We start from the raw sequence: 17,062 nt of genomic DNA, 5'->3' as shown, positions 1-17,062 counted from the left end.
CTGTGCCATGGACTTTCATCGCTTGGCAAACTTAGCCCTCCAACACATCCACCACACATACAACCCTTATTCTCAAACCAACTCCCCTTTCCAATCGCCATATTTCTGTTCATTACCATTTCCTATTCCCTTTATGATGCTTACCATTCTTTCTCGACTTTTACTAATCATTCTCCCAGACATCCAGACTCAAAACTTGAAGGTGAGGTTTACTCCTCCCTCTGTCTGATCTTCAGATCTAACTATCCACCAAACTGTCGATACTTTCTTTGCACAGTCTTAAATACCTCTCTTCCTTTTAACTCCCACCACTGCCACCGAGGTTTAGTTTATCTCTTTAACTTAACCAACTTCTGGCATCGGTTTCCTAATCAGCAAAATGAAGATACTACCTTGCAGAGTTATTGAACACATATATGAAACAGAGCATAGTGGCTGGCAAATAGTATGTGCTTAAGATATGGTAGTTATTATGCAGCCCTCCACCTTTTTAATCATGTCATTTTCCTCTTCAAAATTCTCAGTGGCTCTGAACCACATAAAGAATAAACTCCAAATTCCTTAATCTATCACCAAAGTCCTCCTAAATCTAGTCCCAATATACCTCATCTCCCAGCACTACGCTTATTCTCCAAACAGGCTTCCTCTTTGTTCTTTCATGCTCCTGAGGCTCTTACACCTCCCACTACCCTGATTCTGCCTTGCTGGAACACCTTCCTCCTCCAAATCTGACCTATGCTGTAAGGCCCCATTCAAGTAACTCCTTCCTCTTGAAGCTTTCTTGGCAGCTTCAAGCCACAGTGATCTCCTTCTCTCCTCTAAACACAATGCTTTTTACCTACCACTCATCTGTTCAGTAATAAATATCAACCAACAAACATTTATCCAGCACTAAGTATAAGGCATGGGGAAGAAACAAATATAAACAAATAGGTTCCTACCCATAAAAAATTTATAGGCCATTAAGGAGGAAAAGAAACCCACTCAGAAAATGTCTCATGATATCAATATTATTTTGTACAACTTAGTGAAATTTTCATATATATTTAAAATAGCTCCATAATTAGATTTCTTGAATCCCAGGAAGGGGGGAAATCACCCAATGTACTTAATATGCCAAAGGGCACCAAGTATATCTGACCCACAGAAGATAATACTTGATTTGCTTCCATTTCCAATTGTCAGAAGTATAAAACAGAAAACATCTATATGTTTCCATGTAAAAAAAGAAACATCTATAGGTTTCTGATAATAAATAACACAGGCTATCAGAATCAACATTAAGTTTCTTACCTGTTCCAGTGCTCTAGGAAGGTCATTCACCCAATGCAAACTAAAATATGAAAACACGTATTTGTTCTAGCTTAATTCATATAATTAATTAGTATAAGTATCACTAGTATAATGATAAGCCACAAAAAAGTGTTAACTTTAAGTATGAAACTGCATAAAAAAAAAATCACTGATTGTATTCATAAAAGTTTTAAAATAAAAAATATTCCTAGGGGAAAAACGTTCCTTCTGTCACACTAGAAAATGTGACAGTATTCACTTTGCTGATACGATTATCTGTCCGATTAGTTTTCACTGAATAAAGTAAAAATCAATTTTCCAAAGAAAACATAAAAAGATGCTCAGCATCACTAATCATTTGGGAAATGCAAATCAAAACCACAATGAGACATTATTTTATACCTATTAGGATAGCTATTATCAAAACGACAAGAGATAACAAATGCTGGCAAAGATGTGGAGTAAAGGGAATCATTGTGCATTGTTGGTGAGAATATAAACTGGTATAGCTGTCATAGAAAACAGTATGGACGTTCCTGAAAAAATTAAAAATTGAACTACCATATAATCCAGCAATCACACTTCTGGGTATACAGCTGAAGGAAATGAAAACACTATTTCGAAGAGATATCTGTACCCCCATGTTCAGTGCAGTGTTTTTCACAATAGCCAAGATACAGAAACAACCTAAGTATCCATTAATGGAAAAATGGATAAAAATATGGTATAGATACGTAATATTACACAGCAATATTACTCAGCAATAAAAAAGAAGGAAATCCTGGCTTTTGGGACAATATGGATGGACATTGAGGGCATTATGCCAGATGAAATAAGTCAAACAAAAAAATACTCTAAGTTCTCATTTATATGTGGAATCTAAAAAAGCCAAACACACAGAAACAGAGTAGAATGGTGGTTGCCAGGGGCTGGGGGTTGAGAGAAACGAGGAGATGTTGGTCAAAGGGTATAAATTCCCAGCTATAAAATAAATAATATTTGGGGATCTAATGCACAGAATGGTGACTATAAATAACAACACTGTGTTATATGCTTGAAGGTTTTTTAGAGAGTAGATCTTAAATGTTAATCACCACACCCTATATATATATAACACCCTGTATTTTTTAAGATCATAACAGAAAAAAAACAACCAAATAAATCCAGAGCGCTATATACTGAAAACTTAATTGAAGAAACCTCTTGCATTGTCTTTTGACCCCATCTACCCTCTCCCAGCACGTCATGACATGTGATGACAAGAATCACAGTCTCCATAGAGTACAGTCACACTTTCCTGGTGGAGTGGGCAACCTCTTATGCTGATTTCCAGGACAACACTGAATACCTATTTCATACCATACTGTATTAAGCTCACAGTTATCTTTCATAATGCTTTCTAACAACTGTTACATACTTTAAAAATTAAGGAGGTCATATTTTAAGCTCTGTCACACCTGTGGGGAAACTGAAAGCAACAGAATCAGTTACTTGCAAAGAGCAAGCAGATGAGCCTAAGTTAAAATTCAGGTTCTGACTTCCTTCTTTCCCTTAGACCAAGGCCCTGTAATGTTTTTCATTTCATGATAGATTCTCAGTGTTTATCAAAATTTTTTCAGCAAAAGATTGTGAACACTTTTCTAAATTTGTTCAGCACACGTCAAAAAGCAGGGAGAAGTCACAAAGTCACTGAAGGCACTCAAGAACAGCAAGGGTGACCAATTTTCCCAGGTTGCTTGGGACTGAGGGGTTTCCTGGACACAGGCCTTTCAGTGCTAACACTGGAAAAGTCAGGGGCAAACCACAATGATTAGTCACCCTAAAAACAGGTGTCAGAAGGGTTGTTCTGAGCATGTTGAATCTTTGAAAGAAAATCTGACAACAAGAGGGAAGGAGAATAAGGTACCATACAGAATATTTTATTTTCTCTATTAGATACCAAGTTCTTTGAGGACAGGATTCCTGTTTGAATTCATTTTTGTACTCCCCCAAAGCATCTAGCTCAGTGCTTTGCATAATATAATTTATTCAATAAATATCTATAAAACATGCTTGTAATAAACGTAGAGGGACATGGCAGAAAGCACAAAGGGAAAAACAGTATCCTTTAGAACTACATTACTGTGTAGAAGAATTAAAATTGAAGGAAATGCCAGCTTTCCCTTATTTACTGAAGGAAATAAGACTGAGTTCATAAGGGTGATCTAACATTGGAATATTGGAATCAGAATACTCCTGCCCCCATCGATATCAATTCCAGAATACTAAGTTACATTGGGGAGGAAAGGCAAATGCTTCTATCACAGATGAGCTTTAGCAAATTAAGGAAAGTTGAGGGGAAAAAAAAATGCCTTGAGATATTATATCACATTATCTCCACTAGGGAGATATAATCCATAGTTCTTTACCAGAGAAATATTACAGCTTATAAACCAAGAAAACTGGTTTGTGACTTTAACAACAATAACAAAAAAGGTATTAAGAATTTACTCTACTATCTATTTTCTTTACCTTATAATATTAAAGCTTTATAGCATAAATTATCTATTAATAACATTTATTTTTTTAAAGTACAAATGGATTACCAACCTTAAACTGCTAACCACCAGGTCAAATGTATTTTCTCTGAAAGGAAGGAATTCTTCATCAGCTAAAACACTGACAGTAGGAATTTCCGTTTCTAAGGTATTTTTCTAATGGTTAAAAAATAGAAGTTCAAAAACATTTATATAAAATTATTATTCCTCACGTGAAAATATACTACATCACTGAATCTACCTTAATGTTAAAATTAAAGAATTGAAGGCCTTTTTGAATTAAAAAATAAAATACAATAAAATCTCAATTATTAATACAACCACTGTTTGTTAAACCTAAATCAATGTCGTACATACTTGGCAGTTTCTATACCTTCCAAAAAAAAAAAAAAGGAGCCACAGAGAAGGCACTCAAAAAAATATTTCTTAGATGACACTTAGCACCAGCCATAAAAACTGGCTAGCCGGTTGGAAAAACATGAACAGGATACTTATCTCACACCAAAACAAATCTCAGAAAGCTAAAAGTTTCAGAGAATAATTGAAGCCATAAAAGTACCAGATGAAAATATGGATGAAAATGTTTATATTCTTCAGAGAAAATACCTAAGTAAACATGACTCAAAAGCCAGAAACTGTAAAGGAAAAGACTGGTAGATCTGATGATAAATTAATTTTAAAAAAAACTTCTCAAAAGCAATCAATAATGTAAACAACATACTTGAGAAGGTATTTACAACATAATTGATGAAAGATTAATATCCCTCAAAAATAAGCTCTTACAAACCATCTAAAATAAAAATACGCCAAGGCTAACATAGATAAAGGACAAGGCAAAGGCACATCACAAGATTACAAGATTACTTACAAAATTCACAAATTAAAAAATACCGATAGCCCAATATAAGTAGCCAAAAGATTTATCAACAGCTGTTTTGGTTGTACTAGTGATCAAAGAAATCCAAGTAAAAATAACGAGATTCTACTTTCTGCCTACCAGATTGACAAAAACAAAAACAACTGGCCCAATGTTGCCAAAGAGAAGAAGAAAAAAGTACTTTCATATAATGTTATTATTCAATCTTTCTAAGGTTAGTCTGGAATCCATAAATTCCACTGTTAGGAATTTATTCCTAGGGAGAAAAAGAAATCAAACACACCAAGTTGCTTTATATGATGATGTTCATGACAGTATTGGTTATTGAGAAACTAAAAATATAACTGTCCTTCAATACAAATTTAGCTAAATAAACTACGGAATATTCACATATTGGAATACCATACCATTTAAAAAGATGGTGTGTGCGTGTATGCTATTCACTAATATAAAAAGAATGATATTCTGTGAAAAACATGGTATGTTAGCATAATACCATCTATATAAAACTATATGTTGCGGATATAGTTATACATCTACAAAGGGGGAGAACAAAATGTCACCAGTGGAGGCCTCTGGTGGGAGTGTTGGGACTAGGGGTGATTTTTCTTTTTACCTTTATATTTCTTGTATTGTTTAATTCTTTTTTTGTGTGATATATTTATAACAATTTTTAAAAAGCTACTTTCATTTTGAAGGAAATAAAAATAAAGAAATAAAGAACTAAAAATCAAACCAGGAGATCAGAAACCAATAGTGTTAAAAAGCTACCTACCAAAGCATGTTCTGCTATGTCTGCTTGGAAAAACTTCCCAACAGTTTCCTGCAATAAAATAATTAAAGCTGATCAGATAATACAAAAACAAATACACAAAAATTCAGTAATAATAAAACAAATGTTGAAATTGCTAAAGGAGAATGTGATAGCTACAGATTAATTTTCAGCTTTGCGAGGATATTTTTCTGCATAAAATCAGTATGGTACATAAATAACTTTAATAATACATATACACAGATTAAATATATGCAGCCAAATTTATATTTAATATATTAAACTATATTTAAGAAAATAGAGAACACAGGTATAAATAATCAACACCCGGGGCCAGCCCGGTGGCTCAGGCTGTTAGAGCTCCATGCTCCTAACTCTGAAGGCTGCTGGCTCTATTCCCACATGGGCCAGTGGGCTCTCAACCACAAGGCTGCCAGTTCGATTCCTCAAGTCCCGCAAGGGATGGTGGGCTGTGCCCCCTACAACTAGCAACAGCAACTGAACCTGGAGCTGAGCTGCACCCTCCACAATTAAGATTGAAAGGACAACAACTTGACTTGGAAAAAAGGCCTGGAAGTACACACTGTTACCTAATAAAGTCCTGTTCCCCTTCCCCAACAAAATCTTAAAAAAAAAAAATCAACATCCTTCCATCACTGGGTTAAGCCTTGAGTATTAACTTTTCCAAAGCATAATATGCCAGGAGTTACTGTATTGCCCCGAAAATAAGACTAGGTCTTATATTAATTTTTGCTCCAAAAGACGCTTTAGGGCTTATTTTCAGGGGATGTCTCATTTTTTTCATGTACAACAATCTATATTTATTCATGCACAAAAATCTACATTTATTCAAATACAGTCATGTCATCTTATTCTGGAATGTCGTCATAACTCTCCAAACTCTGAATTTCGGCTTGAATTTCTTGCGACTCCATTTCCTGTAGAACCATTGGCCCCAATCTCTCATGTCCAGCAACAGAGCTCTCCTTAAATGAGCACTTCTTGTCCATGTAGCCTGCTTGTAAGTGCATTGGCAGCACAGCTGTCAGTGATTTTTATCCCATGAATTCTTCACCCAAGTCATGACTTCTTGCAGACTAGGCTTCACAAAGTTTCCACGCTGATTTTTCTCCATTCTATTTCCAATGTAGTCATTGATTTCCACATGCAAATGGTCCTTGAATGGCTTGCTTATTGCAACATCAAGAGTCTGGAGATAAGCAGTCATTCCTGAGGGAATCATTATTTGATCTATTCTTCTCTCTGCATGGAAGTTCATGTCTTTAGCATGGTGAGTGCTGGCTGAATCCCACACTAGCAGACCTCTTTGGCCACTTTGCAAAACAAGTGGCAGCATTAAATTGACCCACTTCCTTATAACTCCTTTTTCGGTTTCAAGAACATAAATGCCTGAAACACATTCAACCTTATCTTCCGTGCCCTTAGTGATGATTAGAGGTGGGGCTTTCTTTCCATCCAGATGAACTGCCAAAATACAGGTAACACGTGCACTTTCGTAACCAGTGGAGGGAATGTAGATTGACGAGGCACCCCTCTGATCAATTGTCGTTTGAGATCCTTGGCCCATAAACACTGCAACTTCATCCATAGCAATCATGTTGGAGAGTTGGTATTTAGAAAAATCGATGCCATCAACAAAGGACACGTTTAATAACTTCAGAATCTTCCAGACTGAACAGTGTTGTCGATCTTAGAGACAGTTCATATTACTGAAGGAAGCCATCCAGCCAGTGTTGTGATGCTTGAATTCTTCTGGGAATATTTCTAACTGTGGTGCCATTGCAAGGGCAAATGCTTGAGTATCAGCCCTGTGCACAACCAAAGCCTTTGTTCTGCTGTCAGCAATCCATTCACAGATGATGTCTTCCAGCTCAGGAAATAATGGTTGCTGACCTGATCCACACTTGCGCTTCTTAGCATTTCCCTCGTCCACCTGTTGACTGAGTTTATCGTACTCTGCTCGCCATTTTCGGACCATTCAGAGATCCAATTTCTTCTCTTTACAAAAAGCCATAAGATTCTTGCTCCGGGAGTCCTCCACGATTCCTTTCTTGTACTTGACGGAATAGCTCTCTTTTTGCACTCATCTTGTCTGGGGGTCAAAATATTATTCCCTTTAAATCTACCATTAAATCAAGTGTCAATTGAAGACTTACAAGACAGGAGTGGCAACAAAAATGATGACAGTTAAGAATGATTGTCCACACAAAAGCAATGAAAAATTGCAGGCACCAAAATTCAGAAAATGTTTCTTTATTTCACACAAGTGCATTAATTACGTCCATTACAACACATGACGTATTGAATTATGAAGATTCATATTAGACACAACCATGTCTGTTTGTTATCAAGTGTGCACGTTACTCGTGCGCTGTCTGTACTCCAATTGGTCATTTGGCAAAAGTCTCGAGTTCATCTGTTTATATAGGTGTTTACTTCTCATCCAAAGGCAACCACTTGGGTATTTACAAATAATTATAATTTATATTATCATTTATTTTAAGTATTAATGCCAATATTATTTATTTTATTTAATTATATATTAATATTATTATTTTATAATTCAATACATCCATCATGTATTGCAATGGACGTACTGAATGCATCCATCTGGCTGACGATCTTAACTGGGACTTATTTTTGGCGTAGGGCTTACATTACGAGCATCCTGAAAAATCATGCTAGGACTTATTTTCCGGTTAGGTCTCATTTTCGGGGAAATACGGTACTGCTGCAGTAACCACAGCGGTGCATATATCTTTTCGAATTAGTGTTTTGGATTTTTTAATTTTTTTAAAGAAACTCCATACTGTTTTCCACAGTGGCTGCACCAATTTGCAATCCCATCAGCAGTGTACAGAGATTCCCTTTTCTCCACATCTTTGCCTTGTTGTTTGATTATTTATTGATGATGGTCATTCTGATAGGTGTGAGGATATCTCATTGTGATTTTTATTTGCATTTCTCTGATGATTAGTGATGTTGAGCATTGTTTTTCAAATGTCTATTGGCCATCTGTATGTCGTCTTTGGAGAAATGTCTATTCAGGTCCTCTGCTAATTTGTTAATTGGATGGGGTTTTTTGTTTGTTTGTTTTTATTTGGTGTTGAGTTGTATGAGTGCTTTTATAGTTTTGGATAGTAACCCTCATCAGATGTATCACTGACAAATATCTTCTTCCATTCAATAGTATGTCTTTTTGTTTTGTTGATGGTTTCCTTTGCTATGAAAAACCTTTTTAGTTTGATGTAGTCCCATTTGTTTATTTTTTCTTTTGTCTCCCTTGCCCAAGGAGATACATCAGTAAAAATATTAACAAGGGTAATGTTTGCGAGTTTACTTCCTATATTTTCTTATGGAAGTTTTATGTTTTCGGGTCTTACATGTAAGCCTTTAATCCATTTTGAGTTTATTCTTGTATATGGAATAAGAAGGTGGTCCAGTTTCATTTTTTGGCATGTGCCTGTCCAGTCTTCCCTGAACCATTTGTTGATCAGACTGTCTCTACCGCAGTGTATAATCTTGTTTCCTTTGTTATAGATTAAATAACCATATAGGCATGGATTTATTTCTCAATTGTACCCTGTTCCTTTTATCTACGTGTCTGTTTTTATGCCAATATATGCTGTTTTGATTACTATGACCTTGTAGTATAATTTGATATCAGATAGCATGATACCTCCAGCTTTGTTCTTTCTCAGGATTGCTGTGCCTATTTAGGGTCTTTTATGATTCCATATAAATTTTAGGATTAATTGTTCTAGTTTTGTGAAAAATGCCATTGGTAATTTGATAGGGATTGCCTTGAATCTATAGATTGCTTTGGGTAGTGTGGACATTTTTAACTATATTAATTCTTCCTATCCGTGAACATGATATATGCTTCCATTTATTTGTATCTTCTTTAATTTCTCTCTTAAATGTCTTATAATTTTCTGGGTATAGGTCATTTACTTCCTTGGTTAAATTTATTCCTAGGTTTTGTTTTGTTTTTTGATACAATTGTAAATGGGATTATTTTCTTTTTTTCTCTCCCTTTCTTCCCCCTACCCCCCCACCCCCACTCCAGTTCAAGACGTTGTTTCTCAGTCTAGTGTAGGACGCTGCTCCCTGACCCATGCTGGTATTATGAGCCTTGCGCTCCCCCCCGGACTGAGGCAGTCGGTCATCGGTCGGCCGCTCACAGCAGCTCATGGCAGCTCTCGCCGGCTGCTAGCCACTCATGATGGCTGCCAGCCACTCATGGCAGCACACAGTAGCCCACAGCAGCCCATGCCAACTCTGGCTGCTCACGGCAGCCCAGCTCCAGGGAGAGCTGTTGTTCACAATCTTAGCTGTAGCGGGCGCAGCTCACTGGCCTACATGGGAATTGAACAGGAGAACTCAGTGTTAGGGGCGTGGTGCTCCAACCACCTGAGCCACTGGGCCGGCAGGGATTGTTTTCTTAATTTCACTTTCTGATAGTTATTGGTGTATAAAAACGCAGCCAATTTCTGAACATTAATTTTGTATCCTGCTACTTTACTGAATTCATTGATCAGTTCTAATAGTTTTTTGGTGGTCTTTGCTGTTCTTTCTATATAGTATCGTGTCATCTGCAAATAATGAGTTTTACATCTCCTTTCCCATTGGGATGCCTTTCAGTACTTTTTCTTGTCTGACTGCTGTGGCTAGGACTTCTAGTACTAAGTTTAATAAAAGGGGTGAAAGTGAGCATCCTTGTCTTATTTCTGATCTTAAGGAGAATGCTTTTTGCTTTTCCCCATTGAGTATGATATTAGCTGTGGGTTTGTCATATACAGCCTTTATTATGTTGAGATATGTTCCCTCTATTCCCACTTTGCTGAGAGTTTTTATCATAAACAAATGCTGGATTTTTTTTAAATGCTTTTTCTGCATCTCTTGATATGACCATATGATTTTTATTTTATGTGGTGTCACGTTAATTGATTTGCTGATATTGAACTGGGAGAATTGGATAGCCATGTGCAAAAGAATGAAACTGGACTGCTATTTGTCACCATGTACCAAAGTTAATTCAAAATGGATCAAAGACTTAAGCATAAAACCTGACACAATAAACTGCATAGAAGAAAACATAGGTACTAAACTTATGGACCTTGGGTTCAAAGAGCACTTCATGAATTTGATTCCAAAGGCAAGGGAAGTAAAAGCTAAAATAAATGAATGGGACTATATGAAACTTAAAAGCTTCTGCACAGCAAAAGAAACCATTGACAAAATAAAGAGGCAACCAACTGAATGGGAGAAGATTTTTGCAAACAGTGCCTCCGATAAGGGGCTAGTATCCAGAATATACAAGGAACTCATGCAACTCAACAACAAAAAAACAAACAACCCAATTGAAAAATGGGCAGAGGACTTGAAGAGACATTTCTCCAAAGAGGACATACAAATGGCAAATAGACATATGAAAAAATGCTCAACATCACTAATCATCAGAGAAATGCAAATCAAAACCACAATAAGATATCACCTCACCCCAGTCAGAATGTCGATCATCAACAAGACAAATAGTAACAAATGTTGGAGAGGCTGTGGAGAAAAAGGAACCCTCATACACTGTTGGTGGGAATGCAGACTGGTGCAGCCGTTATGGAAGGCGGTGTGGAGGTTCCTCAAAAAATTACGAATAGAATTGCCATATGACCCAGCAATCCCTCTCCTGGGTATCTACCCAAAACATCTGAAAACATTTATAGATAAAGACACGTGTGCTCCAATGTTCATTGCAGCTTTGTTTACGGATGCCAAGACATGGAAACAACCAAAATGTCCTTCGATAGATGAATGGATGAAGAAATTGTGGTATATATACACAATGGAATACTATTCAGCAGTAAGAAAAGATGATATAGGAACATTTGTGACAGCATGGATGGATCTTGAGAGTGTAATGCTGAGCGAAATAAAGCAGAGAACCATGTGATTTCACTGATATGTGGTATATAAACCAAAAGCAACAAAAGAACAAGACAAACAAATGAGAAACAGAAACTCATAGACACAGACAATGGTTTGGTGGTTGCCAGAGGGTCAGGGGGGTGGGGGGTGAGGGGTGGGAGATGAGGGTAAGGGGGATCAAATATATGGTGATGGAAGGAGAACTGACTCTGGGTGATGCACACACAATGGGATTTATAGATGATGTAATACAGAATTGTACACCTGAAATCTATGTAATTTTACTAACAATTGTCACCCCAATAAATTTAATTAAAAAAAAAATTAATATTTGTTTAATCACACTGAAATTACCGTATTTTGCTGCGTATAATGTGCTCCCGTGTATAATGCACACCCATGTTTTTGGCCCAAACTTTCAGGGGAAAGAATCTTTCATTTTAATTTTTTAATTCAAATTTTTATTTGTTTTCATTTAGGTACTTGTCTTTTGTATTATAAAGAAATTTTAGCATTTATTTTTTAACATATTATGGTACAAGAAATTTTATGTAACAAAAAATTACAAAACACAAGAACAGATACAAGGTACAAGAAATCTTATGTACCGGTAACAAATTCACAATATTTACACATCATTGAAGGCCAAGAACTCTTCGTTGTTGCAAGTTCGTCATAAGTTCAGCAAAACCAATTATCGTATTCCAGGGTATTATTTTTGTATACGGATATCACTGTTGATTTCTAGAGTTACACTTTTAACTCATGAGCATAAATAATTAAAAACATTTATATAAATACGGAATTAGTACTACCCATGTATAATGCGCATCCTTATTTTTCCCTCAATTTGGGCAAAAAAAAAAAATGTGCACAATACAGTAATATTTTTTCCTAGCTAAAAATTACCTCAATCAAATTTCCAAATGAATGTCAATTAGTAAAAAAAATCTGAACAAAGTAGCAATAAAAAGTAATGTACGTTAGGTATATAGATTTAAAGAAACTATAGAGTTAAAGAAACTATCAGTAGTATAAAAAGGATTCAAAGTAAAAAAAACAAACACACTTTAAGGAAAAATACGTAAGAGGACACAAAATAACCATTGGTTCAACAACTTAAAAAAAATCTTAATTCTGATATAACCAAAATGTAATTGATTAGGAAATTTATTCCTTAAAATTAACCAATTTTATGTCTCAAATTAAATTAAGTCATCGAATATATATACCTTATTCAAATGTTGTGCTATGTAACCTCTTCCACAACCGACATTCAAAGCAAGGGGGAAATCTCTAAAAAAGAGACACAGAAGTTATGTTTTGTCTATAATAACACAGTCCATAAAATAATTATTAAGATCTAATTTTGCTTATGATTTACTAAATTATAAAAACTAATTGGAAAATGAACACAACTTTCAAAACATTTTATTTATTATCTGTCTTTTCTGCCTTGTCTTGCAAGCTGTATCTACCAGAGAACTTACCTGACAGAGCAAATCTGTCTGGTGCAGCCATTCACAGGACCTCACAATTAATCAGTTACTCCATGACATGGATTCAAAGAACAGATTTAGTGGGTTATTTTAATTTGATAATATATCCAGATAAAAAATGAAAAAAAGTTAATGTAAATTAACATTATAGTATGAGGCATACTTATCAAGAATTTACTAATTATCTCTTTCTCAAAATTTGTTGAGGCAGCAGATGACTTAGAAATCATCATGTGAAATACCACGATGTATCAATATGTTAAACTAAAAAGAAAACAAAACACCAACAAAGTAAAAGCTAACTTTTACTGCAATCTTACTGGTTCGGAGCAGCATGCTAAGTGCTGAGAGTTATGTAAGGCAACCCAACGTCATTCAACTAAAAAGCAGCAGTCAGAATTTGAATTCAGTCAGTTTGAATCCTGAACCAGAATTATTATCCTCTATGCTATGCTGTCTCCTCTAAATATATCATGCCGTACTAAATCAGTACATATATCTAATTGTAGGCCATAGGTTAATGGAAAACTTGTGACAAGAAAATTTAAAATTTTACTCACTAATAACATTTTTACCATTGGAGCTAAAAGAGTCCCTTTTCAATTTCTGTTAAAAACATATGTCAAAAATATAGAATACCAGTACACAGTTGGAGAACCGCTGGTGACAGAGAAGTTTATTTACCTAGCACCCTCTATCTTGATTGTGAACACAGGCAGTATGGCACAGTGAAGTACAGGCTTTGCAACCAGAAAGCTGAAATTCTGGGCCTGCAATTTCTTGCTCTGTGACCAGAGACACGTGATCTAATTTTGCTGGATCTGCTTCCCCATCTATAAAATGGAAAAGTTATTACCTCCCTCAGGGTTGGTGAGAAAATTTTATGAAATAGTGCATGTAAAGTATTTAGCCCAGTACAAATGCTCAACAAAGTTAGTTATGAGTTATTATTATCACTGATTAAAATAGTATCAAGCCTCAGATAACAAGGCATTTAATAATCTGTGGGGTTAGTTTTTAAAAATCATCAAAAGATCAGTGCTGACAAGATAAACTACTCTTTCTAATAACAGAACATTAGCATAAGAACATTTAGACTGGTATTTTTAATAATTTAATTCCAAAGAGTTACTATTAGTTTAACACATGCTGTTAGCCATAATCACAGGTCTCTCCATAAACCTGTGTTTTGTTCAATACTATGACATAAAAACATTGTAAAATTCAAACTGATTTGGAAAATTTAATGTTTCATTTATTAAATCACAAATGGCCTAAAATCCAGGCAAAGGAATGACTATAGTATAGAGAATTAGCTATTTTTCAGATCTTTAAAATAATGGAACTAATAAAACAGACAAAATGGGGGTGATTATTTAGAACAGTGAAGCTGTTTACCTTACAAAATTAATTCATCCCAAGACTATTTTAAGTAGCAAGGATATATCTAAAATATGATTGAGTTTGTAATTTTACAAAGTTCCCTTTTTTCCAGAGAAATGTAATTAAGTTCATCCCATATTGGTCTAATTTAACGGATGTCCTTTAAACAAAAGAGCACAAAAAGTGATTTACTAACATCACAGAGCAATTCTACGGCAAAGCCATTATTTAATTGTGGTTCCTGCCACATAACTGTAAACCTGAATCTGTAAAGCTTTCATTATGCCTGACACAGAGCAACGAATCCATCAAAGTTTTATAATTACTTGAAGAAAGTGTTCTTTTCTCAAGTCTGCCTCTATATAATTGTCATAGAACATTTACTGCCATTAAGAATACTTAAGATAAAATGACCAGTCTTATATAACCTGATTGGGAAACAAATCTAGGTAGGCTCTCCTTCACTTATATGGTAAAAGGTTCTGTTGTTAAAGTTAGGTTTAGTAAACCTTAAAAATTCACATGTAGTCAATTCTTCATCTCTATTTTTGGAGCAATCTTTCCATTACTGACTTTTGGCCAAGTTGAGGGGTTCAGTCATTGAAGCTTGGAAAGAAGTTAGGTGTTGTGCTTCCATTCTTTTTTTTTTTTAGGCAGCAATGAAGAAAAAAAAACTTGCCCTCCTAGACATAAAAAATGAGAGACTTAGAGAGTGATTAAAATCACTAATCCTGGTAATAAATCCTTCCAGGTCTCCCTTTCCAGGTATCAAGCTCTCAGCATTTAATCTCGTGTCTCCAGTCAAAAACTGATTGTATTTTATTATTTATCATCACCTACCTGGCTATGTCGTATACACGGTCTGCAATCCGACTTCCAACCTGGTGGATTACAAGAGGCAATGATGTACACAAGTTAAGACGAGTAGGTTTAACAGAGAAGAACACTCTTTTTCCAGTATTCAACAATCCATAGGTTACTTATGTTTCAACATGTTTATAAATACTTCCCTTTATCCCCTTTTCAATTTGAACACAGCAACTTTCTTTTCAAATTCTGAATAGGAACATAAGAAATTAAAATATCCCAGGAAACAAATCTCATTCTCATTCATTCATTCTCTGTCTCTCCCTCTGTCTCTCTCCATATACATATACATATATATATATATATATTACACACACACACACACACACACACACACACACGGGGGTGCCAAAAAAATGTATACAAGTGGACACTTCGGTCAATGTTGCTCAAGCAGTGGTTCACTGTAATCAGAAGCATCTGGATGCTGATGGTAACCACTTTGAGCACCTCTTGTAATTGCAGAAGTCAAACGTGACTTCTTTTCATCTTCTGTTATCAGTGTATATTGAGTATTACAATTTTAATAGTTGTTTCCTTTCTTAAACTGTGTATACATTTTTTTGGCACCCTCTGTATATGTCCTTTATATTCCAAGCACTATACGATCGTCAAGGATGAAAAGCAACAGGAACATAACAGGCACATTATTGTCCACCGACATTAGCATGAAGTATGTATATGAAAGTGAAAAATTATTTAGTTAGCTGAGGTTTATTACAGATCAGTGTATAAACTTAATCACTTAATAAAAACTATTATCTGATGACTACTAACAAATTTTATGGAACTCCTAAGTTGAGTAAACAACTTTTCTGTGCAATATTTACCAATTAGAAAAAGTCAGCCAAATCTGAAGAAACATCCCATCCCCTTCCCCAATGCCACCCCAACTTAAAAGAGGTCATAATGCAGGTGCCTCCTTTTGCTGGGCTAGCTTCATCTGGCAGGAATAAAGATGTGGGAGCATAGAATTCCCCACACTCTACTCATTCCCTCATAAACACCCCAGAGTTTCTTTTAGGACTTGAAAATTCAGAACATACTCGTGTTTGCTTTTGGTGGGGTAAGTAAGGGAAGGGAGGAAGTACAGCAGAAGTCTTCCCAGCGGAGTCCACTTTCTACATCATTCCTAATATGAATACCTTGTATTTATTATAAAAGAACTCTTATATAATTTATCTCATTTATTCTAGTCCTGCACATAGGCATGGCCTCAGTCAAATTGTAATCCAGGAGCTTTTCTTGAAGAGTGGTTAGGAATGCAAAAATCTTCTAAGTACATGCCATCATGAACCCAGAGAACAAAGTCATCTGATCAGGCCAGAGCTCTAAGCAAGGTAGGAGCTCAGTAAGTGTTTGTTGCCATTGACTTGAAGGAGCTCATTATGCTTGATTTCAATTTTTCTCCAACCGGAAGAAACATTTACTTAGGTCTGAGCTAGGTAATGCCTGTTTAATTCAAACGAAACCCTCAGTCCCTGGTCCACCTGAGCAGAAAGGAGGGGGTCTCTCAAACCAGCATAGACAAACCAGAGATCTTAATGTATCTGAATTTGATTTTCCTATAACATAAATCAGATTACTCCACTGCTTAAAACCATTCAATAGCCTCACATTCCTCTACAGCAGTGCTGGCCAATAGAAAAACAATGAGAGTCACATGTGTAATTTAAAATTTTCTAGTAGCCACTTTAAATAAAGTAAAAAGAAACAGGAGAATTTAATTTTCACATACTCTTATTTAATCCAATATGTAAATATATTTTCAACACGTAATCAATATAAAAAGTTATTAGTGAAATATTTTACATCCTTTTACCATACTAAGTCACTTACACTTACAGTACATCTCAATTTGATTAGTCACGTTTCAAGTGCTCAATAG

General features: G+C 35.4%; 1 protein-coding gene across 6 annotated transcripts in view; it reads right to left on the bottom strand.

Moving 5' to 3' along the window:
• NDUFAF5 (NADH:ubiquinone oxidoreductase complex assembly factor 5) overlaps nt 1-17,062 on the bottom strand; it is a 35,096-nt gene that overhangs the window by 17,232 nt on the left and 802 nt on the right. Inside the window, exons 2-7 of one of the 6 annotated variants that reach the window (XM_074317995.2) lie at nt 15,148-15,188; nt 12,916-13,757; nt 12,658-12,721; nt 5,483-5,530; nt 3,883-3,918; nt 1,294-1,333 (exon numbers count right to left, since the gene is read on the bottom strand). Coding sequence is in view for 4 of the 6 variants with exons in the window: in XM_019752047.3 (XP_019607606.2) it covers nt 1,294-1,333; nt 3,883-3,986; nt 5,483-5,530; nt 12,658-12,721; nt 15,148-15,188 (297 nt within the window). In the remaining 2 variants the exon portion in view is untranslated. Of the gene's footprint in view, nt 1-1,293; nt 1,334-3,882; nt 3,987-5,482; nt 5,531-12,657; nt 12,722-12,915; nt 13,758-15,147; nt 15,189-17,062 lie in introns of those variants that run through there. The other 5 variants (XM_019752047.3, XM_074317994.2, XM_088789268.1 and 2 more) reach the window with 5 other exon arrangements.

This window comes from Rhinolophus sinicus, chromosome 13 (genome assembly GCF_057876585.1).
Source record: "Rhinolophus sinicus isolate RSI-liver-muscle chromosome 13, RSI-T2T, whole genome shotgun sequence".
Taxonomy (NCBI): Eukaryota; Metazoa; Chordata; class Mammalia; order Chiroptera; family Rhinolophidae; genus Rhinolophus; species Rhinolophus sinicus.
This window is presented reverse-complemented; position numbering and strand designations above follow the sequence as displayed.